The 27093-nt window shown below is 35.0% G+C and overlaps 1 protein-coding gene and 1 long non-coding RNA gene across 6 annotated transcripts; one reads left to right on the top strand and one right to left on the bottom strand.

Moving 5' to 3' along the window:
- Positions 1–24597, top strand: LOC121727365 (neural Wiskott-Aldrich syndrome protein-like). Of its 5 annotated transcripts, none has more exons than XM_042115158.1 (2): positions 1–146; positions 23503–24597. In XM_042115158.1, exon 2 carries the CDS (start codon positions 23503–23505, stop codon positions 24523–24525), a length of 1023 nt encoding a protein of 340 aa, XP_041971092.1. In that variant the 5' UTR covers positions 1–146; the 3' UTR covers positions 24526–24597. The 5 variants fall into 5 exon arrangements, with proteins under 5 accessions (XP_041971092.1, XP_041971095.1, XP_041971094.1 ...); XM_042115161.1 differs by lacking the exon at positions 1–146 and adding an exon at positions 5258–5396; XM_042115160.1 differs by lacking the exon at positions 1–146 and adding an exon at positions 5258–5403.
- Positions 4010–18666, bottom strand: LOC121727375. Its single transcript, XR_006035659.1, has 3 exons — positions 18655–18666; positions 10824–10827; positions 4010–4168 (listed from the first exon to the last, which is right to left on the bottom strand). It is a non-coding gene; the product is annotated as an uncharacterized LOC121727375 (long non-coding RNA).
- Positions 24598–27093: the final 2496 nt, after the last annotated feature.

Genomic DNA, 27093 nt, shown 5'->3' with positions numbered 1-27093 from the left:
CCGCGCGCGCGCCGCCAGTTCACCATCTAATCTTGATAGGGACGACTGTTTGTTGGATCGCGAAGGTAAACAATGGATGAAATCTACGTCCGATAGCTAAACAGTGATCTAGATAATTGTGAAAGTGAGAAAAACAGTGATATAAGGTGAGAAAATATGTCCAATCAACAAAGTGTTATTTTCGAATGTGTTCAATATTGCAATAAATGCCGGTTAATTACCAAACACAAAAACTTTGTAACCCAAAATAAACGCGAATTAATATTACCGAGTGTTAAAACCGAGAAGATACTGCACATTTTAGTTAGAAAACCTGTTTAAAGTAAGGAAAATTTTGAAGGTCATTAATATCTTAGATCACATCACTCCTTTATTGACACCTCTATAGTATAAACAGTAATATTTACTACTAGATGAAGCCGCGCCGCGACTCTGTCGCGCCAATATTCTTTTATCGCGTAGGAACCATACATTTTTCCGGAATAAAAAGTATCCTACGTCTTGTCCCGGGACATAAAGTATCTTCATACCAAATTTCAGCAAAATCGGTTCAGGGGTTTGGGCGTGAAGAGGTAACTAATTAAATCGAAGTATGGATTAGGGTTAGCTCAAACTGACACGAAAATGTGAAAGTAACGCAAAGATGATGACACATGAAATGACACATTTTATGGCAACTGCAGTTCTAATTTTTAAATTGTTGTTCTGTTTATTAAATTCCAAAGCTGCGTCATTTCTCGTTTCTGAGGAATATGACCCTTGTCTGGTACTAATTATAGTCCTGGTGTAAATGAACTTAAATGACCAGTTTGCCGAGAGAAATTTTGCTCGTGTAGAGTTTTTTTTTTCTTAACAACCTTCGTAGTTTTGATTCGACAAGGCTCCAAACCAGCTTATCATAACAGGCATTTGGCATTACATAGATATACAAGCCTAGACAATGATTTTCTAATAGATGACTTCCCACGATGAAACAAAATGAGGTTAGTCGGTGCAAGCACCTTCTCTATTTTTTTTTCTGTATGACAAGACACACTCTTGTATAAAATTAATATAGATGACCCGGTGAACTTCGCATTTCTTTCCTTCTAATAAAAAATTCCCTAGACTACCACGAAAATTTCAAAAATCAACCAAAACGGTTCAGCCATTCTCGAGTTTTAGCGGGACTAACAAAATTGAGAATTCATTTTTAATTATAGCTATGCTAAACAGATAGACCAATCTTGCTCTATTCTACAATATTTTGTTTGCACTACGCTGTAGACAATTATTAAAAGGTGAAGTCTGTCACCTTGATCTTGATAATTATTTTACTCATTACTCATAACTTAATTACTAATAAAATAGCCCACTTAAATATTTCCGTCAGTATCGAGCAATGCCCTTCCGTTAATATTTATCACAATTATGTATGCAATTAAGTAAACAATTATTATACGTGTTTGTATTACACAGTATATTTTGTAGGTTATTAAAGTCAATTTTGTCACTTATAGTTGCGTAAAATTAATTTATTTTTCTCAACCTAGGTGACTTATAATTACTTAATAAACTTCATGAACTAATTATTTGTTTTTTAATGCTTCCTTAAATAATTATTGTATATTGACATTGTTTAATAGTAAACAGCTACTATCGTACAATTATAGAATTGTACGATCATAGTAGCCTCTTTAAAAACATTAATTGTATGTAGCAGAATATACCTCCCATAACAATTATAACGTTACTAGACGTTCCGCGCGGCTTCGCCCGCGTAAGTTAGATATTTCAGACAAATTAGTCCACAAAAATAGCCTATGACCATTTACGTGGTCTACTTCTTATCTGTGCCAAATAACAGAAAAATTGCTCCAGTAGTTTGTGAGATAAGCCCCTTCAAATAATTTTCGCCGTTTATTCCACATTTTCCTCTATTTCTTCGCTCTTATTAGTCTTAGCGTGATAAAATATAGCCTATATCCTTTCTTAATAAAAGGGCTATCTAACACTGAAATATTTTTTCAAATCGGACCAGTAGTTTCTGAGATTAGCACGTTCAAATAAGCCCTTTCAAATAATTTCCCCCCGTTTTTTTCCACATTTTCCTCTACTTCTTCGCTCCTATTAGTCTCAGCGTGATAAAAAATAGCCTATAGCCTTCCTCGATAAATGGACTATCTAATACTGAAATTTTTATAAAATAATATTTTTTTTATATAATACTAAATATTTTTTCAAATCGTACCAGTAGTTCCTGAGATTAGCGCGTTCAAACAAACAAACAAACTAACTAACTCTTCCGCTTTATAATATTATATACAATGTGTCCCGACACCGGTCATACTAATCTGACCTATACTTCATAGGAAAATCGTTATAACTTCTAAACTATCTAACTTAGAGCATTGAAATAAAGAATTTATGTAAGATGAATACCTCTTCTATCTTTTTAAAATAAAAAATAAAAAGTTTAATGCGCTAGATTTTTTACAAAAAGCCATTAATTAAAAAATACACAAGTTTTTTTCTTAAACTTTGTTTTTTTACGTTTAATTCCACGAAATTTATAACATATTGCCTGTGTAAACGTAGTCCACAAGTTTAGCTATCAAATGAGACCTTTTTTATCTTCATAGGATATTTACATGAGAAGTACTGGTCAGATTAGTGTGAAAGCCTGGGAAAAACTAAAATGGCTGCCATTTTACAACCGTGAGAGAGAGAAAAATTTTGAGAGCCAATTTGTCGATAAAATATGCCATAGTTCATGACATTAAAGGATCGGACACCGGTGTCGGGACACATTGTATAGTAATATAGTATAGATTAACTGAACAGATTAGTATAGACACAGAATACATAAATAGATGAGAAGTAAAGTCTACCACGTCTTATAGTAATAATTTATAACAATGGTTTTTTATGTGCCTCTACCTACCTTACTAACCAGTAGGTAGGTAATTATTTAAGTTACTTAATAATACTTCCAGAAACAGTAAATGTATGTTTAATGTTTGCCTAAATGTGTGTTAAGAGGATACACCAGGGGCTAGAGAAATGAAAAAAAAGTACGTGTAATATCTATAGCTGTCTCCCTTACCTCAAGCCTATACCGCAGAACGCGATAGAGACAACTGCAGAAAATCCAGAAAATCAACGATTCGTTGTCCCCTGATTCCTTCTCCAAAACTTAACCGATTTAAGTAATTTTTTCATTAAAGATTAAAAAAAGGCTTGAGCTGTGTTCCTATGTTTTGCTTTTTTTGTATAATCTAGCCAAATCTGTTTTCTGGACGTTTGAAAACAGCGGAAAATCTGGCCATTTTTTGGGTTTTTGAACGTTCATATCTTATTTAATAATTAAATTATGAAAAAAAAGAAAACATAGGGACATTGTATTAGTGGCCGTAGATATTCAGGAAAAAAACTATAACTCTAATAGCATTATCCAGGGAGGAAACAGGGGACAACGTTTGTATGGAAAAAAGGGCGGTGTGGACTCCTCTTAACTGTTGCCACTTATCAGTATTTACCGTAATTTTATAAAAGTTGTATTGGCCCGGGAGCCATGTAAATTTTTGTTCAATTATTTCTACCCGGGCGAAACTTTGTAAAGTGCGAGACGTATACTATGAATACTAGCGACCGTCATCTGCGACTCCGTGAGTGGGGTGGGCACTGGGCAGTGGCAGCCTCCCACACATGAAGAAAAAAAAATTTTCAGTCATATCCACATTACGTCAGCTGGCTCCTTGAACATGAAAAAAAAAATATATTTTCAAAGATTTCCTCTCAGCTAAAAATTTACCTGGTGATTGTTTATATGCTACTATGAATGAAAATTAGTGTCAGCTTGCTGTATCTCAGTGGAAAGTTTGTCAGCTGGTAACTTGAAAGGTGTAACGCAACAGCATCTATACCTACGGTACTAAAACTTATCAGCTGACGACTTTTCATTTCATTTATGTTAACAATACTCTGATAAATTTTAAAATGAGAGAAAATTACTGAAAAAAAATTTTTTCTTCATCTTTGGGAGGCTGTCACTGCCCACCCCACCCACGGAGTCGCAGCTGACGGTCGCGAGTATTCATAGCATAAGTCCCTTATTCATTTAACGAAGTTTCGGTTGGGAGGGACTTGGTCATGAAAATCTATCACTGGCTCCAGGTCTATATCGTTTCTTCTCTTTATTTATTCACTTTAATAAGTTTCTCATAATATTAATTTTAGCTTTGGCCAACATTTACTATTTTTGAGAAATATTTTTACTTTCCACTGACATTTTCATCACTTTGAGATTATTTCTAGATTTTAAAACATACCTACTATTTATTATACCTAGCGAACATTTCAACTTTAAAACTAGTAGACAAAACTATTATCTTCTAGCTCTATTAGTGTCTGATTTTTGTATTTTGCCTCGTTCTTCGTGTCTTAGACATTAATATATACCTAATTTGAATTACGGAAAAATTTAAGAAGATGTTTAAAATTATGCAATTTTGAGACGAAAGTGTATTTATATAACATCCTACTTCAGTCCCCGACAGTCAATAACCCGTGCCATAAATAAGAATCAGAAATTTGTCTAAAATCATCATGAATCATAAATGTTTTTAGAGTACCCAAAGGGTACAAACCGGACCCCATTACTAAGACTACCCTATCTGTCTGTCTTTCCGTCTGTCCGTCTATCTGTCTCCAGCCTGCCTAGCATACGCCAACGAGTTATCTCACTCTCGAGATAATTAAAAACTACTCGTCTCATAATGTCAAAATCTCGACATTATCTCGACAAAACTCTCTAAAAATGTGTTATTTCGATTATTGATCTACGCGAGAAAACATGTTTGTCATACTAGGGTCAAAGAGATGAAAAACCATCAAACATCGAGAAAACATGTAGAGTGAGATATCTCGTTGGCGTATGCTAGGCAGGCTGTATGTATCTCAGGAACCACGATAGCTAGACGACAGTCACAAACGGGTAATAGGTACAAACGGGACCCTATCACCAAGACTTCGCTGTCTGTTTGTCTTTCCGAGCTAGACAGTTTAAATTTTTATAAATTAATAAAAAAGTTCTTGCCTGACAAAATGTTCAGTAAGTTGTTTCTGTGTTTTATTGAAATGCATCTGAATATTCGCAACAATAAAATGATGGATTGCTTTTCATTGAAATCAAAGTTTTTAATTTCATGGTATGAAATACGATTGTGTTAACAATTCTGCAATCTAACATACAATAATATCAGTTTGTTACACATGATTGCTTTATTTCGTACTCTTTTATACCGTCTAAATTTATTTTATACTGTATATAAATTTATTTTAAACTAAACCTTTTGTGCCGCGCAAAAAAAAAAAACTTATTGTGCCTACGCCGGATTCAACCAAAAACAGTTGGGGTAAAAGATAAGTAGCTACATACAGAACCTTCCTAATAACTATTAAGTAAGTACAGTAGGGCCGCGTTAATCCGGAGAGGCAAAAACAAGACCCTTTCCGAATTATCGAGGCGTCCCGATTATAGTATGTAAATCACATGTTTAACCTTAGTTCCTTTAATCAATTTTTAAATTACAGCATAAAAACAAAATGCACCTGTTCATAATTACAACCATGTAAGAAATCAGTAATAAAACATTAGTTAATTCTTTTTGAAAAAATCTGTAAGGGTGGGTTGCACCAGAGGCGTGGTTTAGAGGAGTCCACACCGCCGTTTTTCCATACAAACTTTGTCCCCTGTTTCCTCCCTGGATAACGCCGGTAGAGTTATGATTTTTTGCCCGAATATCTATGGCCACTATTAGCATGTCTCAATGTTTTCTTTTTTTCATAATTTTATTATTAAAAAAGATAAGAACGTCCAAAAACCCAAAAAATGTCCAGATTTTCCTCTGTGTTCAAACACCCAGAAAACAAAACTGGCTAGAATATACAAAAAAATAAAACAAAGGAACACAGTTCAAGCCTTGCTTTAATTCTTAATGAAAAAATTTTAAATCGGTTAAGTTTTGGAGAAGGAATCAGCGGACAACGAATCGAAGATTTTCTGTTCTTTTATTAGAACTTTTGTCGTATTAGTTAATGGAATCAGGCGTTAGGTACTTTGCGGAAATCCATAGTTTAAATTTAGTTTGTTATTATTTTTAGCAATATTCCGCGAAAACAACTTCCACCTTTAAGTAAATGAGTGAGTGTACGCATAGGCATGCGTACAGCACCTCCCTCCTCCCACACTGCCTATGCGTACACTCGCATGCAAGAACTTGCAAACACCACCACCACACAAGCAATAATGTTGGCAAATCCGTGGTGCATGTGGTGCAGACAATACAGGTAAGCCGTGCAAGGCCCCTCACCACCATGCAGGTTGAAAACCTCGACGCGCGTTTCGCCCCAACACCGGAGCATCCTTAGGATGTGGACTCTACGAACAACGTCCGTTAAGTGCCGCCACCGGCCAAAACACCGCCTTTTATACACTATCGAGCCCCGCTACTATCCCCACTACCCCCACTACTCTCACTAGTACCCCCGAACATATTAATAAGCGGTGACGTAGTCAAGCAAGTTTGGTCATTCAACAATGCAAGTTTGTTATTTTTCTTTTCTTTAATGATCTCTAATTGTTCCAACACGCTCAGCCGAAAGCCTTTATCGCATTTATGTAGAACTTTACAGGAATGGCCATCGGGCACAGTATGATTACTATTTAAAAGATGTTTAGCAAAATGTTACTTATCAGGATGACCATTTCTATAAGCCGCGATATGTTCTTTATATCGAGTCTCGAAGCTGCGTCCAATTTGACCCACGTATACACTATCGCATTCAGGACAATCGATCTTATAGACACCGGATTGATATTTTTTATCAATCCGGTCTTTATTATGACACAAATGATGTTTTAAAGTATTAATAGTCCTGAATGCGACATGCATATTATATCTAACTATCTCTTTATCAATAGAACCTGCGTACAAAAACTTAACCAGTTCTTTCTTGTTTTTATTTTTCAAAATATTATTAATGATTTTTGGACTATATCCGTTGGATATCGCAATTTGGAAAATAATATTAAGCTCATTTCGATAATTATCTTTACTAAGAGGGATTGATAATAATCTATGAACGTAACTATGAAAGGCCGCGAGTTTGTGTTGCCAAGGATGACATGACGATGCATGAATAGTAGTATTAGTATACAGGGTGTCCCAGAACTCAACGTCAAGCCGAAACGGGGCGACAGGATTGATTGTAACCATCATGAAAAAAATCACAAAAAAAATCTATTCTATGCAGTTTGAAAATTATGGGCATTTAAGAAAAACCTAAAAATTTGGTCAAACTGTAACCATTTTTCGGTTATTGTGGTTAATTTTTATTACTTTTGTTCATTTAAACTTTGGAATCGTAAACCTAAATAACATTTCTAGAATCACAGTCAAAAATAATGACACAATTGCCCCAAGTTTCCTAGAATTAAGACTATTTGTTAAACTATGAATTTAAAATTTTCAAAATTTGTCGACTTTGAAAGGCCCTCCTTTAAAAAAATTTACTAGAGTGCCTTGGCAAGTACCATAAAAAGTTGGCGCAGTTAATCAGGATTGTAAAATGGTACAATACCTGTTAGTTTCGTACTAAAAAAATGAGTAAAAAATTAAAAACCTCAAGTACTTAACCCGATTTTTGCCAACCCATTTTTATTACAACAAATGTTCAAATTGTTTACCATCAGCCTCAATACACACCCTATAAACACCATAAAAAATGTTATTTCCCTATCTGACTTTTATTCCAATAAACCTAAACTAAACTAGGGCAAGATTTTTCATTATTTTATTGATTTTACTTTTGTTGACTTTCGTAAAAGTGGCGGGACTGTCTTGCTCACTCATGGCAAACATGTCCACTACCCATCTCTCTCATCATTTTGCCTTAAAATTAAGTACCTACTAAGAGCTTGTGCGAATAAAAAAACGTTTTAACTGACTAAAATGGGTTAGCAAAAATCGGGTTACACTTCGATTGCTGCGAAATGGCGTGCTTTTTCATCTAAGCGATCGAATTCGATATTATGTAATTTAAAAGAGAGCTCGGTATAAAGAACTTTGAGATGTAATTTTAAATTATCTCTAACGGTAAACCAGTGACGTGACTCTTCGTCAAGCCAGATGGTCTCGGCTTTTTTGATAGCAATATTGGAGGCTCGGCTGTGCGTGTTGGTTCTTACATTAATATAATTAGGAACAACATTTAGATGTTTGCATTGTTGATTGAACCAAACATTTTGAGCGGCTACACGATGTAATTTTGTTAACTTAAAATTACATCGTGTAATTTTAAGTTAACAAAAAAAAAAAATATCTTAATATATATATTTCTTGTGTGCGTGTGTATGTGACTGAACTCCTCCTAAACGACTGGACCAATTTTGATGAAATTTTTTGTGTGTGTTCGTGGAGATTCGAGAATGGTTTAGATTTACAGTTTGGTCTACTGGAAAATGTTTTTTCAATTAATTTCTTATTTATAAGGAGTTGTTGATTTTGGAATGTTTTACATTAGATCCGGCGGACGGCGCTATCATCGCATTCAATATTATTCTATTTCAATTTTAGTTTGTCCTGACAGATGGTGCTACGATTAATTTGAAAAAAATTTTGTTATTCAATTCATGTGCTGATTAAAATATTAAATAAATAACACATAGGCTACAATTTTAACCGACTTTCAAAATGGGGGAGCTGTTATGTTCGTTTTCTTATATTCAACGATTACTCCGCCGTTTGTTAACCGATTTTCAAAATTTTTCTTTTGGTATATAGGGTATCATCCCAATTTGGTATTATATTCAGAAAAGTGGTGATCTGATGAAGGATCCATAAGTAATCGAGGGAACTCCTCAAAATTTATAGGGAAACATATGGTGACTTCGGTTTCGTGAGAAGTATTCTAAGCATATGTTACCAACAAGTAAGATTTTGCACCGAGATATACCTGGTATACCGTGGTTCGGAAGGTGCTGAGAGAATTCCTGATTCTTTATAGATACAAGTTTGGGAGTTTCGGCGTTGTTTTAAGAACAGAAAGCATATGCTACTATGCAAATAACATTCTTCATCATCATCATCATCATCATCGCTACCATATTATACCATTTCATAGTCTTTTAGATCGAGACTCGAGTTTGTCAAGCGATAATTAAAAAAAATCTATATCTACCTAATATTATAAACCTAAAGAGTATGGTTTGCTTGAACGCGTCAATCTCAGAAACTACAGGTCCGATTTAAAAACTTATCTCAGTGTTAGATAGATCATTTATCGAGTAAGACTCATCATTTATCGAGAAGGTTATATTATATTATTACTCTAAGACTAATACGACAGAAGAAACTCAGGAAAATGTGGGAAAAACGGGGGAAATATTTTTTATGGGAAAATGTAGCTACGGATTCTGTAAAATTTCTAATTTACGCGGGCGAAGCCGCGCGGGACATCTAGTATATATATATATATATATATATAATTTTTTTTCGTGTTTTATCGATAATCGATTAACTGAAAAATATGACTCTTCCTGACATCTATTAGCGAATAATAATACTATTTTGTGAGCAACTAATTGCTTTAACGACACAACAACAGCTAAAGCTATTCCAGCAGATGGCGTTGTTAAGTAACAAGAAGTCAATGAGTGTTTGCTGTTCCGAGCAAAGCTCGGTCATCCACTATTTCTTAAATGCGAAAGACCTCCAAGGATGCCTTGGTGCGTGGATGACATTGTCACGGGAGTAGTCAAAGCGGCAAAAAATGTTTTGAGGGGCGGTAAAATTGACTTATTCCTATCTTCCGTCCAACCATTAGTCATCACTCATCACTCATCCACCACCCAAGAGAATTTTTTGCGTCACCTTCAAACCTACTTCAGGTTGGATAGAGCAAAATATGTTTTTTACTCCCATTATCCCCCAAAAAACTAGCTCATGGCTTGTATGGTTTTCTTTATGATAAAGGGCTGCGAATTTGATCTTGCCGAAAGCTCTAGATCGGGCCCTGCGCTCAAGTGACACTTGATATGGCGACATTACTTTTAAATAATTATTTCTTGTGAAAAATCCTCTTCATCTTTGTTTGGTTGAAGGTTATAAAGGTTCTACGTTTAGGTAATCTAAATGACGAGACGAGCCGGGGCGTAGACTTTCATATAATTATTAATTGATGACATATTTTTTTGAGTCTCGAATCTCGATTCGCCACATGGACTAAATAATACGAGTAATATACAGTATGTCATGATTAAGTTACGTACTATAAATATCATGAATTAGGTATATTAGCGTCATTTTTACGATAAAAATAAGTAACGGGAAAACCTATGATAGTAAAGTAATGTTAATAATATTGATGTGCTTTAATAAACGTCATGAAGATGCACGAAGCCGGACCTAAGCCTAAGGAAAATATTTTATTAACAATAGAAAAACCTTATGATCATAAAATATAATGTAACGAGCTTTTGCCCGCGGCTTCGCTCGCGTTAAGAAGTATTATTACATACAAACTTTCATCCATTATTTTAACCCCTAGGGCCTTGGGGGTGGAATTGATCAAAATCCTTTCTTAGCGGATGCCTACGTCATATCATCTACCTGCATGCCAAATTTCAGCCCGATCGGTCCAGTTGTTTAGGCTGTGCGTTGATAGATCACCATGTCAGTCCTTCAGTCAACCTTTGAGTTTTATATATAAAAATATGAAATATGATGTTGCAATATATTATGCTATAGATATCCAATCTTAAGTGTTGGTATACAATATACATTGCTTAATGCTGTTGATATTGAGTAATATTAAAATATATAAACTAAGCTTGGATAATATAGATTCTAAGGAAATGTAGCAATATATAATTTTACCCGACTTGTAATTATTAGCAGCTACTCTTCTGGCAGGCTTAAAAAATATTCCAATCTTTAAAGGTAAGAGGGTGTCGTTAAGGCGTTTCTATTTGTACCCGCCTATCCTAGAAAAAGGGGTTAGGTTTTTTCAATTATTTGACAAAAAAATCTTCATGTTTTTTACATCTATACGTAAATAAGCCTTATTTAAATGAGGCGCAATAAGCCTATACGAATGTCGGATTTGAACTTGAGGAATATCATTAGATTCGTCTTAGTTGTACGATTGGCAGAAACAAGAAAGTACACCAAAATAGGGCCCACATTCTAAGGCCTGCATTTTAAAAAACTCTTTATAACCAAATTAAATCGGTTTACGGATGTTTATGACACTGAAGTTCTAGAATCTAGCCACACATTGACAGTAAACGTCACTCAATATCTTAGATCTAGTACGATATTATAGTATTATAATGAAGGCACTTAACGGTAACATAGTAGATATATAACGGTGAGGATGACCGGTCGTCGGTATCTTTAGGTATAACAACCACAATCAGGTTTTAACAAGGCTAACGGGTCTACAATTTCTTTTTTTTCTTCTGCAAAATATTTTTATTGCCTTGAAAATAAAGTGATGAAATTAATATCGTATTTTATTGTCAATCGTTCTAATATCCTTTTTTTCTGCAAAATATTTTATCCTATCAAAAAAAAACAAAACTTGCACTTTTATGCTTTCAATCGTACTACGTTTTTGTTTTGATACGTTACAAAAAACGTTATTATAAATAATACTAGCTGTCCCGGTGAACTTCGTGTCACTTTAAAACCTTCCCTGGACTTCTACATATATTTTAAGACTAAAATTAGCCCAATCCGTTCAGCCGTTTTCGAGTTTTAGTTATATATATATAATTGGATTTTCAAATGTGTTAGTAACGCTAAAACTCGAAAACGGCTGAACGGATTGGGCTAATTTTAGCCTTGTTGAAAATCCATTTTTATATATAAGATATAATAAGATATATATATATATATACAAGGTGTAACAAAAATAAGTGATAATACTTAAGGGTGTGTACGTGTTCCTTATAGAGAGTTCACTGTGAAAATAGCAGCGCTGAAAGACCAAATTTTTTTTTCACTTTTGTATGAGCAAGCGCCCGAACGTCACGAGTTTCCCCATACAAAAGTGAAAAAAAAAATTGGTCTTTCAGCGCTGCTATTTTCACAGTGAACTCTCTATAAGGAACTCATACACACCCTAAAGTATTATCACTTATTTTTTTTACACCTTGTATATATATATATATATATATCTTAATATATATATTTCTTGTGTGCGTGTGTATGTGACTGAACTCCTCCTAAACGACTGGACCAATTTTGATGAAATTTTTTGTGTGTTTTCGTGGAGATTCGAGAATGGTTTAGATTTACAGTTTGGTCTACTGGAAAATGTTTTTTCAATTAATTTCTTATTTATAAGGAGTTGTTGATTTTGGAATGTTTTACATTAGATCCGGCGGACGGCGCTATCATCGCATTCAATATTATTCTATTTCAATTTTAGTTTGTCCTGACAGATGGTGCTACGATTAATTTGAAAAAAATTTTGTTATTCAATTCATGTGCTGATTAAAATATTAAATAAATAACACATAGGCTACAATTTTAACCGACTTTCATCTTAATATATATATTTCTTGTGTGCGTGTGTATGTGACTGAACTCCTCCTAAACGACTGGACCAATTTTGATGAAATTTTTTGTGTGTGTTCGTGGAGATTCGAGAATGGTTTAGATTTACAGTTTGGTCTACTGGAAAATGTTTTTTCAATTAATTTCTTATTTATAAGGAGTTGTTGATTTTGGAATGTTTTACATTAGATCCGGCGGACGGCGCTATCATCGCATTCAATATTATTCTATTTCAATTTTAGTTTGTCCTGACAGATGGTGCTACGATTAATTTGAAAAAAATTTTGTTATTCAATTCATGTGCTGATTAAAATATTAAATAAATAACACATAGGCTACAATTTTAACCGACTTTCAAAATGGGGGAGGTGTTATGTTCGTTTTCTTATATTCAACGATTACTCCGCCGTTTGTTAACCGATTTTCAAAATTTTTCTTTTGGTATATAGGGTATCATCCCAATTTGGTATTATATTCAGAAAAGTGGTGATCTGATGAAGGATCCATAAGTAATCGAGGGAACTCCTCAAAACTTATAGGGAAACATATGGTGACTTCGGTTTCGTGAGAAGTATTCTAAGCATATGCTACCAACAAGTAAGATTTTGCACCGAGATATACCTGGTATACCGTGGTTCGGAAGGTGCTGAGAGAATTCCTGATTCTTTATAGATACAAGTTTGGGAGTTTCGGCGTTGTTTTAAGAACAGAAAGCATATGCTACTATGCAAATTACATTCTTCATCATCATCATCATCATCATCATCACTACCATATTATACCATTTCATAGTCTTTTAGATCGAGACTCGAGTTTGTCAAGCGATAATTAAAAAAAATCTATATCTACCTAATATTATAAACCTGAAGAGTATGTTTGCTTGAACGCGTCAATCAGAAACTACAGGTCCGATTTAAAAACTTATCTCAGTGTTAGATAGATCATTTATCGAGTAAGACTCATCATTTATCGAGAAGGTTATATTATATTATTACTCTAAGACTAATACGACAGAAGAAACTCAGGAAAATGTGGGAAAAACGGGGGAAATATTTTTTATGGGAAAATGTACCTACGGATTCTGTAAAATTTCTAATTTACGCGGGCGAAGCCGCGCGGGACATCTAGTATATATATATATATATATATATATATATATATATATATATATATATATATATATATATATATATATATATATATATATATATATATATATATATCGTCGAGGCTTGGCCGCAAAAAAGGTCCATCTTAAAATGACACGTTAACCGCATACACACCTGAGACCATCTGAGACGTAGATTGGGAAAACCGCGAATCTAATCAAATATTTTGAGTTCTGACCAATCGACCTTTCTGCGTCCTTGATCTGACAGGCAGTTTGTTGCTCTCCTATACATCTTGCTAATTAATGACAGTCGTGTCTAACCTTTAATGAATTACATCAACAGTAAGATTGTATCATCCATAGACCATAATATCGAGACTAAAGTGGTTTAATTTTTTGCCCCTTTGATTATTAGTATTCATTTTATATGAGTTAATATTACTTATTAACTGTGGTAACACAGTTATTTAAAAAGGGGACTTTAATTACACACAGTCTGTGGGTTCTATAACTATAAGTCGTTAGAAGTTATCCTTTAGCATATCTTATTATGATGTATTGAAAAAGTTATAAGACATTATAATTTATAATCTGGCAACAAAAAACATAAAATTATAAAAATATTTTTTTGCAACTTTGGATCATTATTTGTCCAAATAACTGAATATTAAGATTTTTTAAATTACCTCTTCATTTGAGAAAAGCTTACTATATTAATTAATTCAAGAGAAATCACGACTATTTAACTTTAAGAGCCCATATGGCCCTAACTTGACTACATACTTTAACCTAGATCTCAAAATCTGTAAGGTCTAGAAACCTGATTTTTTGACACAAGTAACTTCAGTTCATAAAGATTAAATGCTCAAGTCGAAAAAACATTTACTCAAAAAATGCTCGATAGTTTCTTTTTTACAAAAAACCTTGTTTTAGACACATTTTTGCTTGGATCTTCGAAGTTTGCTGTCTTCTCTTTAATATTTTTTAATATCTAAAAAGGTATTGATAAAACCTAAATTTGCTCAAAGCACTTTTTTCATAATCATTATAGTTCGTCTTTTATTCAAGTAAAACTAACTCGGCCATGATTCCGCGCCGTCCTTTTTCACCTGGCATATGAAAGACGGGCGTGAGTGTGAAGAGAGAAGGACGATGTTTGATTTTTAGAGTCAGGTGAGCTCTTAAGCTACATTTACTCAGTGATCAATTGATATTATTTTTTTATATTATTTTTTTCCATCTAATATAATAGCCAAATATCACGTAGGTACTCGAGTATTAAACATCCAGTCATACTGTATTTTACAAAACTTAATATCAAATATCAAAATTGTTAATAAGTTGTGTCCTTCATGTCTTACTCTATATTTTAAGTGGAGGTTTTTTCGTGCTTCCTTTACAAGTGTCTGTTTAGTATGACGTGGGTGCCGGAACACAGATTAGGTACGTTTTTTATTCAACTATAAATTAGCGTTGCCTCTTCAAATCCAACAGACACGGATGGTTTTGATTAGATTTGCGTCATACACACTTCATAATTATTATATTAACAAAATATTTTGTAGTTTGCTGTTTGAAGTACTTACATTAGGTATATATTTCTATTTAGATATACCTAGAAAGCTTTCGAATCAGAGAAAGCATAGTAAAACTTTATACTAAATCTGTAAATTGAAAATCGCGTGGATAAAGTGTACTTATATGCATTTATGAGTCAAGAAGAAACAAAAAATAAATAAACAAGATCTGAATCATACTCGAGTATGCATACAGTGGGCTGATAACCAGCTAAATGGCTGTCTCAATTAGGTGATAACTGAGATAGCAGTAGTAATAATAACCCACTCAGTTATAATCATCCATATTCCATACAACATAAGCGTTAGTAGCCCATAAAATGTAGGTTTTGATAGCAGTAAAAGCTGGTTTACAGTATTCCAATCCAGCAATCAAATCTAGTGCTGGATTCTTTAGTTTTTTTTTGACAGTTGAGTATATTCTATCCACTAGATGACGCCTGCAACTCCGTTGCGCCAAAATTTGTTTTACGCGCGGGAACCGTACATTTTTCCGGGATCCCCGGGACTCAAGGTATCTCCATACCAATTATAAGCCAATTCGGTTCAGCGGTTTTAGAGTGAAGAGGTAACAGAAAGGACAAACAGATAGGCACACTTTCGCATTGGTAATGTTAATAAGGATTGACGTTTTTGACTGGATGACGTCAAAACGCAAACCGAACATTAAGTGCTATAGTGCAAGTTCAACAAATCTCAGAAACTAAGCTAAATGAAGATTAATGGAAAATAATAAAAAAAATATATAAAAAAGTAACAAACGTAATTAAAACATTAATAGTACTTATACAATGCTTTGTTCTGTGTCTATTTAGTGACTTTTTAGGGTTTCGTACCCAAATGGCAAAAAACGGAACCCGTATAGATTCGTCAATCGTCATGTCTGTCTGTCTGTCTGTCTGTCCGTCCCTCTAACTTCTAAAGTAGCCCGGGCATGATAAGTCTAAAGAAAATATAATATGATGTACATTACTATAAAAACTACCGACGAAAATTGGTTTGAACCATATCTAACTAGTAGTTTTTTTTATTCGTCTTAAATGGTAAACCTTAAATTAAGTTTCATTAAATCAACTGAAATATAAAAATAAATAAAAAACCTTTTAATTTCATAAAAATAAACCTTATTGCTGCTGCGGAACCCTTCATGGGCGAGTCCAACTCGCACTTGGCCGGTTTTATTTAGCGTATCAAGCAAAGCCAAAATCCTTTTATTTTACTACATAGTACGTCGAAGATACTCTTCATATTATTCTCTACATACCTTTTTAAATAAAATTGACAGATAATAAACGTAGTCGCATAGGTATTAAGGTCACACAAATACGATCATCAAACGAAGGATAATGCATTTGCATTTTGCATGCATATTTTTGTGTAACGTGTCGATGTAATGTATGCGCATCAATAATTTTATATAGATAATACCAAATTACTAGAATGAATGAGGTTTACAATATTATTTGTAACTAGTTACTAGATGACGCCCTCAACTTCCTTGCGCCAAAATTGGTTTATCGCGCAGGAACCGTACATTTTCCGAGATGAAAAGTATCCTATGTTCTTTCCCGGGACTCAAGGTATCTCCATGCCAAATTTCAGCAAAATCTGTTCAGCGGTTTGAGCGTAAAGAGGTAACAGACAGACAGACACGTATGTATGTTGTTTTTTAGGGTTCCGTACCCAAAGGGTAAAAACGGGACCCTATTACTAAGACTTCGTTGTCTGTTCGTCTATCTGTCTCCAGGCTGTATCTCAAGAACCGCTATAGCTAGACTTCTGAAATCTTTATATTATGTATTTCTGTTGCCGCTATAACAACAAATACTGAAAACAACATAAAATTAATATTTAAGGGGGGGTCCCATACAACCAACTTGATATTTTCGGCCTTTTTCCTCTATATCAATAATGGCAAGAGGTAGTACTTATATCTATTTCATTTTGACGAAAAATGGGGAAACGTAGGTGAATGAAATTTTGCACAGTTATAGTTTATATGGTGAAGGAGTGCATCGAGCTAATATTATTTTTAAATTATGCTCTTATCATAATTTTTTTTAACAAATAAAACATTACACATACTACAACACACACACTAGGAAAAATGACAGATTTTTGAGTGACAAGCCTATACATACGAATTATACTCTTTTATTTATGGTTGAAGTCTGTTGACAACATTGACAACAAGGTGACAAATTGAAAATGGATTATAGTTTTTTTTATTGAATCTTAGATGCTGTAAGACAATGCTTACACGGCCAGTCTGAGATCAGCTGAGTCCCAGAGACAAGAGTTGAAAAAAATATTATAAAGTAAACTTTTTTTACAAAATATATGTAGTAGTCCTAATGTCTTTGAAATTAAGGTCCGACCATTGGGCGATCTCTAGTGTACTTTAATATTTAATAATAATACAAAAAACACAATTTGTAGCCTATTTTTGCTCTATATCGGTACGGAACCCTTCGTGCGCGAGTCCGACTCGCACTTGGTCGATTTTTTTATTATTACAATAATTTAAGCGCAAGATATTAGCCACACACAAAAATGTGTACTATCAAATGCAATATGCATCCCAAATAACCAGGTAAACCTTGAAGAGTTTTTTAACATTCAATCAAAACATTAAAGTTATCTTCGCGCAAATCGCGATATTGTTCTAAATTCTATTGTTATGTATTTGATGATGTCAGTACCTACGTGTTTTATATATACAATGGTGATTCACAGTCAATATGCTACTTCGTTCATAGGGTCGATAGTCATCTTTGTTTAAATTATGAAAAATTTAAATCGTAGCTTCATTTGTACTAGTTTTTTTTTCAGTTTGATTTTTTGCAATAGATGTTATCGCACGAAAACCGTACATTTTGCCGGTATAAATACTACTCCTGTCCTTTTTCAGGAGTCAAAGCATCTTCGTACCGAACATCAAAATCAGTTCACTGGTTTAAGCGTAACAGACAGCCAGGACAGCCAGAAACTATTATTAGTATAGATATGGAAAAAGTCCAATGTTTATATTCATTGCTAAGACTCTTATAAATATTCAACAACAGCTCATTTAGTAATATTTTCGTATAATATTATTATGTATCTGTATGTATGTCTAATTTACCTTAAATTTATGACTCGAACAAGTTTTTAATCAATTATTAAATTCCCCTATTTTTGTAGAGTTCATACGAGCCATCGCATTATGTGGCCATTGGCCATTCTGCAGATATTGTTTCCAGACCGCACTCGCGACCGGTTATATGATCACTTCGGAATGCTGCCATGCTGACCCTTGATACATCATCATCATCACTGTTTTCATCATTATTATTATCAATATCATTATCGTCATCATTACATTAGTATTGTCTACTTGGTTTTGAACATGTCGATTTGATTTTTTCACCTCTATCAATTCTAGTCCGTATTTAAAGATTTTGTAACTACATTCAGATGGAAATTAGAATAGATCAATTTGTAAGTGGAACTAAAATCCTAGATTAGTTATTTAATATTTTGTTTAATAACTCTAAAAATGAACTTTCGATTATTATTATTTGAATGATAATATGAAAAGTTTACCAAAGGTGCCGGTTGGCAGCGGACGACATGAAGCAACCTCAGACGACGCGTCGTCGCAACACTAGTAGTGGTTTCTATCTATTTCTATGAAAATTTCTATGAAATACCCTGCGCAGCTAGCGGCACGAAGTTAGCGACACGTATTCATAGAAATACATAGAAACCTGTGGTGTCGCGACGACACGTCGTCTGCTGCAACTTCATGTAGCAGCCTTCCAACTTGTACCTGCTCTGTAGATATCTAACTCCAATCAAAAACGTAACTTACTTTATTGTTATTACTTATAATAACAATAAACCGTGATTAAGTAGTAAATAATAATATTGTGATAAAGAATCCCCTTTACTCTGATAATAATGATTGTTTTGCGTGATTCATACCTCCTTGAACTTCAAGCAATATAGTATTAAGTTGTAGTAAATGTAGATTTAATTTAGATAACTAATTGTGATATTTAAACAGTAGTTGCTGAGATAATAAGCAAAAATAAACATATTGGGGACCTACAAAACAGGCACCTAAAACCTAGTACATAGACCATGTAGAATGTAGATTGTAATTTGTAGCTATAATATTATAATGTGTTATGAATTTATATAATAATTTAATTTAATTGCAATTGAATTGTCCATAGCCGAACATGATTAAGATTTCATGCAAGAAATCAAAGAAAGAAATAAAAATATTATCAGAATAGAATTTTTAGATACGATTAAAAAAAACTTAAAATTAACCAAATATAGGATATCTAATGACATTAAATCCTCCTTTTCCGCGTCTGCTTCTTCACCACAAAGGTCACGGGCAATCAAGTCTGGTTTTGTGAAAACTGGATCGTTGAACTGGATCGAGCTACTGAGTAAATGATGTTCTATCTTAATATCAGCATAGTAGCTCGATAGGGGAACGCGCATATCAAATATACTGCGACATCGGTATCGCCAATCCGAAACTTGTACTCTAGTCCGCTCAAAGAATAGTACCATCGAGGAAGTTAATTCCTATGCAATTGACAGACCAACGTTATTTGGTCGAATATGTCAATTCAATGTTAATTGTGATCCAAACGACCAAACTACTTAGGTCCCCGATTTGCATAGGAATCAACTTCTCATATATATCTCATATATAAGGATAGTTCATAGTACAAAGGGGGGCATAATGTGTGTGAGCTGGAATCTGAGCAATTTCTTCAGAAATGTGTTCAAGATGCCCAGAAGGTAAATATACTAAATCTCCCCACCCCTAGGAGGGCACCGGGGTGAGGGGAGGGGGTTAAAGGTGTCACTTACGTAGTTTTTTGCTCATATTTTTAAAATATGCGTCGTTGTAAAAAATGTTTGCCACATAATGAAGCTAGTAAAATTTAATACAACTTTGTCTTTACACTTTGTATCTATCTCCAATCATTGCCATTGATACGTGACATGCTGCGAGTTGCGACATTATAGTTCCTGCACTTTAACTTCATACATCTATATTCTATGCTAATATTATAAAGCTGAAGAGTTTGTTTGTTTGTTTGAACGCAATCAGCTCAGGAACTACTGGACCGATTTCAAAAATTATTTCACCAATGTAGATAGAGCTAAGATGTCCCTGAGGCCTGCTATAGGCTATTTATGTACCACGGGCGGAGCCCTAATATTTAATATTATATATCATTAACGCGAACTTGAATTATAATTGTACTAGCTAACCCGACAGACATTGTCCTGTCTTAACGATGAATATTTAATTTGAAATGGTATAATTAATTGAAAAAAAAGTGTTTAAGTGTGGGTGCAGCTAGTATAATATCTATGCCAAATTTCATCAAAATAGATCAAATAGTTTAGGCGAAAAGCATAAAAGTTTATTGTCCGGGAACCGTAAATTTTCCAGGACAAAAAGTATCCCTTGTCCTTTCACGAGACTCTCCACACCAAAATTCATCAAAATCGATTGAATAGGTACATTTTTCCGGGACAAAATGTATCCTATGTTCTTTTTCGGGACTCAAAGTATCTCTATACCTCAGCAAAATCGGTCCAGCCGTTCACGCGTGATGTCGTGGCCTAGGGATGATTTCGTGGCCAAGGGATATAATATGGATTCATTTTTATATATTATATAGATCGCCATCATATTTCGAAGTTTTTAAAACACATTAAATGATAATGTCAAAATGTTGAAGTTTAAACTTTTAAATTGTATATTTACAAATTCGTGGCAAGATCGAATTTATTGGCGTAAATGTTCTAGGAGAGCCTACCCTACGTAAAGTGGGACAGAGCTAAGAAGAAGACAAAGTCGAGGCAGCTGGATAAACGCAGTTGCAAGTATCAGAACGGACAGTCTGCTTCCTCTAAGGAAATTAAAATACAACAAGACTGAAAAGTTTTTAAAAACATAAAATACTTTATGTCTGTACAAGTGTAAATTTTGCGTGACAATCATTGTTAATTATTATCATTGTATGGGATTAACAAAGGTTAACATACGACAAAAACTAGTGATGATTGGTCTCATGTTGGAATTTTCTATTGAATGAAAATTATTACCAATTAAATATGAGTTAATGACTAATGTCTCCATACATAGTTTTCAATGACTATTTTTTCTCAAGCCAACTACATTCCGAGTTAAATTAAATTAACCCTTTGTTATGCTAAGTACTCACATACGGTTTTGTTCGTTCGAGTAATAATGTCGAGCAAAACCTGCGACTCGGGATTTCGTCCACACATTTAGCATTGCTCGATAGTTTTATTCTAAATCGATATATTTAATCAAGCCGACTCGATGCGAGCCTTCGAGCGGCTCGATGCGAGCTTTCGAGCTGTCAGTTTTGCGGTCGGTCACACGGTAATTATTACTCTATTTGGAGTAAAACTATGGAGCAAAACCGCATGTGAGTACTTAGCATTAAGCTAGTACAAGCCTATTCTTTCTAAACAGTTTCTTAAGTGTGGTCAAACCTTGAGCTACTCGCACATCTATCTTAGTTTGATATTGTAATGAAGAGCGTATCGACTAACGACCGTTCCCAATATTTGATCTATCTCTGGATTTGCCCTACTAGAGATAGGAATAGCTCACAATTGACATAAAATATATGTCTCTAATGTCTAATGTGAGCTATTCCTATCTCTTGTAGGGCCAAACCAGAGATAGATCAAATATTGGGAACCGCCGTAAGATTGATATTGAGTAGGAGTTTGATAGCAGTTACTTTAGATAGTTGATAGTTTATACGTGGGAGAGCCATGCTTCGGCACGAATGGGCCGGCTCGACCGGAGAAATACCACGTTCTCACAGAAAACCGGCGTGAAACAGCGCTTGCGCTGTGTTTCGCCGAGTGAGTGAGTTTACCGGAGGCCCAATCCCCTACCCTATTCCCTTTCCTTCCCTTCCCATCCTTACCCTCCCCTATTACCCTGTTCCGTCTTAAAAGGCCGGCAACGCATTTGCAGCTCTTCTGATGCTGCGAGTGTCCATGGGCGACGGAAGTTGCTTTCCATCAGGTGACCCGTTTGCTCGTTTGCTCCCTTATTTCATAAAAAAAAAAAAGTTACTGACTCCATTACCCGACACGATTTTACTTTGATTACGAAACCCTAAAACCATAATAAGCCTGCAATTACAGTATCACGATTTACGAATGCAACAAAAATACGTGATACTTTAAGCACATCGTTCACAAGAAACAATGAAGTTTTGAGCCAATTAAAATCTGTATGCTGTTCACATTAAGTAGTTGCCAAAAACAATGATGTTGATGTCATGTTGTTGAATATTGATGTTATCTATGTTGTAAGTCTAGACACTAACAATTCAATTGTTTTACCTGCTAAGTGCGAATCGGAATCGCGCATGAACGGTTTGGTACAAAAAGGCTAAAAATGTTTTTATAGAAGCCCCATTTACTGCTACATTCAGAGACGAATAAAAAATAGTTGACTCTAATCAAATGAAAATGTTGACATACACCCTATAGGCCATACGTTAACTTGCAAACTCTTCATCTCTGAGCGTGGCAGTTACACCTAGACACAGTTACAACCATTTAGAAACTACAAAATCTAAAACGCATCTAAAAGCTTCAACTCCCTAATTTTTTTTAAATTGAGCAACCCGTATTTTTAGGCATATTATAAATTTAATTACTATCTTCCTATGCCCTGGGGGCAAGAAACAGATAATCAATCAACAAGGCCTATTGAAAAGTTCTAGTCAAAAAAAATAAACTTATAAACTGGTCATGGAAAAAACAAACGAAAAAAGTCCCAACTTTCATTACCGGCCATCAAGTGCATTAACCTCGATTTTCGATATCCCAAGTACCGATGACGTATTTCTAATTGTCTCGAAGACAAAAGCGAACGTAGAAAACTTTACATACGTTGTACTTCTGCCTCGCGCATTGTCTTCATTGTTTTCTAGACTTATGCCTGTAATACATATTCTCCCTGAAAGTATTGTTACAACTTTACTTATTATGTTTTTCACCGTTGTTTAGTATAAATTTTTACGTATTATGATTTATGAGTCGAATTACTTCCAAATATCTTTCCATTTCTACCCTAGGTTCTCAAATCATGTTATTACCAATATTTATCGTTCCATTCTTTTCATTTCAGATGTTGAAGAGACTATTCCTACTATTGGGCGTGCTATGCATCCACAAGATTTGCGGGCTCGAGGAGAGCGTACCGAAAGCGGGAGACGAGCCGAAACTTGACAATGAGCCTTACGGAGTCGCAGACGCTATCAAAACGACTAAAGAGCTCATCGAAGGTCAGAGACAAAAAAGGTTTTATGATTACTCGTACGTAGGCTACAACACGGGCTCGTCTGCGTTCAGCTCGCTCATCCCGACCTACCCCCAGCACGACATACACAGCACCGTCCCCAACGAGCAGAAACGGCTGAACGACATACTGAGGAGATTGGAGCACATCGCGGACCTCACCAGAGTGTACCACGCACCTCCCACTCCCCGCAGACCACAGCTCCCCATCTTCATTCCCTTCCCCGTCCCGCAGGGATGCACATGTCCCCCGGCGAAACCCGACGCACCGGCCACCAAGGCCCCACCAGACACCAAGCTTCCCCCGGTCACCAAGCCCCCGCCGACTTACCTCCCCCCCGACTCCAAGCCCCCAGAGAAGGAAACGACGATGCCCGATCTTGGCAACAGGTCCGGCGAGGGAGACACGTCAACGAAACCTAATGTTTCAGATGACGACTACGACGACGGAGTTAGGCCGATTAGCTTTGACCCTATTCCTCCCAAGGGGCCGCAGAACGTGGTGCCGCCTCCAGTGGAGCACGGCAGCTTCCAGGCCGGTTTGGACCCGGAGCCACCTGGGGTAGGCGGACCCCCGCCCCCACCTTCGGCCGGTAGACCGCCAGCAGCTGGAAGACCGCCAGCAGCTGGGAGACCACCGGCAGCTGCGGCTCCCCCGCAGGTTGATGCTCCGCCTTCTCCTCCCACCGTCTGCGACGGAGCCATCCTCGCCTGCTGCCATCGCCAGGAGGTGACCTACGACTGCTTTGCGAGGGAGGGATGCGGGGAGCTGGAGTACGAAAATCCCTGCGACGCCAAAGTCCTTCTAAACATTGTGAATAAATTCCGAACGCATTTCAAGGCGCGCGGCTGATACTTAATTGTAATTATTTAAACACTTGTATATTATATAATTAATTAGAGAGAATAAATGTATTGAAGTGTGCTTAAATGTAAATAGTACCTTGCAATATAATCTACAAAGCATTTATGATTTAACACAATATTATTCATTTATGGATATCGAGTGAGCATACTGTACTTATAGACTATAGTAGGGGAGGGGAAGAGGGGATTTCGCCACCTGCTCGAGCGTGTCAGATAAAGCTTGTAAAATGTATAGGCTTCCGACATGTGTCTAGTTATCATGGTATAGAAATCAGATTTCTCACGAAATAACTTTTTTTAAACCCACCAGGTTTCAATAAAGTTATTTTGAAGTATCAAAATATTATTGGATCTGTCAGATTAAGATAGGGGATGTTTAACACACCCCAAATAAGCTTCCATTCCACGATTTAAAGGTAAGGTAAGCCTTAAGAGGCATTTTTAAATATAGAAAAATAAAGCTTCATATTTTCCTAACTAAGCTTTGCAGATATTTAATGTTGCACTCAACTAAATAATTTAGTCCTTGCTATCTAAAATCTTGTTATAATTTACCTAAAAAAGCAATTTTCTAAATACTTTTCTTTTTCATAACTTCAAAATGGCTGCAGTTTCTGAACCCGTCGCTAAAATAAAAACATTCTTATTTTTTTTATTTATCTTATCTAATCTAAAAACCTACTAGGTCTCTATGAGGCTCGAGTAACTACACGAATAGCACTCTCCCCTCCCCTACTACCATAGAGTATAGACTATAGAGTATGGATCTTAGGATGCCTGGTTTCTTCGGGTTTTTCACAGGCTAATTATTAGCTTTTATTAGCAACCAGCCATCAACGCAAAAATATATTTTGTGTTAAAACATCAGAAACCGACCATGAGTAGATAAGATGAAATTGATAATAATTATTGATATTATCATTTATTTGAATGTTACAAGTGATACCTCTGTAGTTCCTATAATGAAACCTACCGAAAATAATATTCCGTAAAGAATAAAATTTTTGAAAAATTCTATTTGTTTGATAATTTAAACCTTTTTTAATTCTGCATCTGAAATCATTAGGGATAAAGTAATTAAGTGCTAATGTTGAGTTCATTAGTTTTTAAATTACCTGGGAGATTATAATATAAATAAAGCACACACATATTTTAATTAACCCGTCGATCGTGGAAAACGAGACACAATAGATATTCTATTGTGTCTCGTTCACCGGTTAGGCCCAGCAAAGAATATTTGTATGAGTACCATCCAAACAAATAAAGTTAGTCAAGTAAAAGTTAAATTGGTTTGATTTTAGATAAAACCCATATTTTAGAATATCTAGATTAAGCTAAATAAAACATTATGTTATTAGCGCAGTAAGAAAATATACTAGTACAACATGATATAAATAAATAAATATTATTGTTTTACTGTATTAACGAAAATTATTTTGAAATATTAAAAGTTAGTAAGTATGATAAATGTTATCAAAGTATATTTTATTATGATAAACCTCTTTTTATATTATGCACATTGCTGATAATAATATTTTTATTGAGTGCACCCATCCTGCACTATCTGCACTCAATTACGTCAAAATGTTATTTTTATTTACCAACTAGATGTCCCGCGCGGCTTCGCCCGCGTAAATTAGGAATTTTACGGAAACCGTACATTTTCCCATAAAAATAGCTCTTATGTCCCTACTCCCTTCACTTGGTCTACTCTATATCTGTGCCAAATATTGCCATAAAAATTGCTCCAGTAGTTCGTAATTTCTAATATTTCCCCCGTTTTTCCCACATTTTCCTGAGTTTCTTCGGTCGTATTAGTCTTAGCCTATAGTCTTAGTTCTTACTCGATAAATGAGCTATCTAACACTGAAATAAGTTTTTAAATCGGATCTGTAGTTCCTCCGATTCCGTTCAAGCAAACATACTCTTCAGGTTTATAATATTAGGTAGGTATAGATTTTTTTAAATTATCGCTTGACAAACTCGAGTCTCGATCTAAAAGACTATGAAAAGTACTTACCAATAACATGGTATAATATGGTAGTGATGATGATGACGATGTTGATGATGAATGTAATTTGCATAGAAGCATATGCTTTCCGTTCTTAAAACAACGCCGAAACTCCCAAACTTGTATCTATAAAGAATCAGGAGTTCTCTCAGCACCTTCCGAACCACGGTATACCAGGTATACCTCGGTTCAAAATCTTACTTGTTGGTAGCATATGCTTAGAATACTTCTCACGAAACCGAAGTCACCACATATTTCCCTATAATTTTTGAGGAGTTCCCTCGTTTACTTATGGATCCTTCATCAGATCACCACTTTTGTGAATATAATACCGAATTGGGATGATACCCTATATTTATGATGATACCCAAAAGAAAAATTTTGAAAATCGGTTAACAAACGACGGAGTAATCGTTGAACATAAGAAAACGAACATAACACCTCCCCCATTTTGAAAGTCGGTTAAAATTGTAGCCTATGTGTTATTATGATGTTTAAGCTATATTATTGTAAAGTTTCATTAAAATCCGTTCAGTAGTTTTT

This window comes from Aricia agestis, chromosome 5, assembly GCF_905147365.1.
Source record: "Aricia agestis chromosome 5, ilAriAges1.1, whole genome shotgun sequence".
Lineage (NCBI taxonomy): Eukaryota > Metazoa > Arthropoda > Insecta > Lepidoptera > Lycaenidae > Aricia > Aricia agestis.
The sequence above is the reverse complement of the archived record's forward strand: the minus strand, read 5'-3'. Positions and strand labels throughout refer to the sequence as shown.

Bases quoted from the DNA above. Each gene is read 5' to 3' on its own strand.
- LOC121727365 (XM_042115158.1), top strand. From the start codon at position 23,503: ATGTTGAAGAGACTATTCCTACTATTGGGCGTGCTATGCATCCACAAG.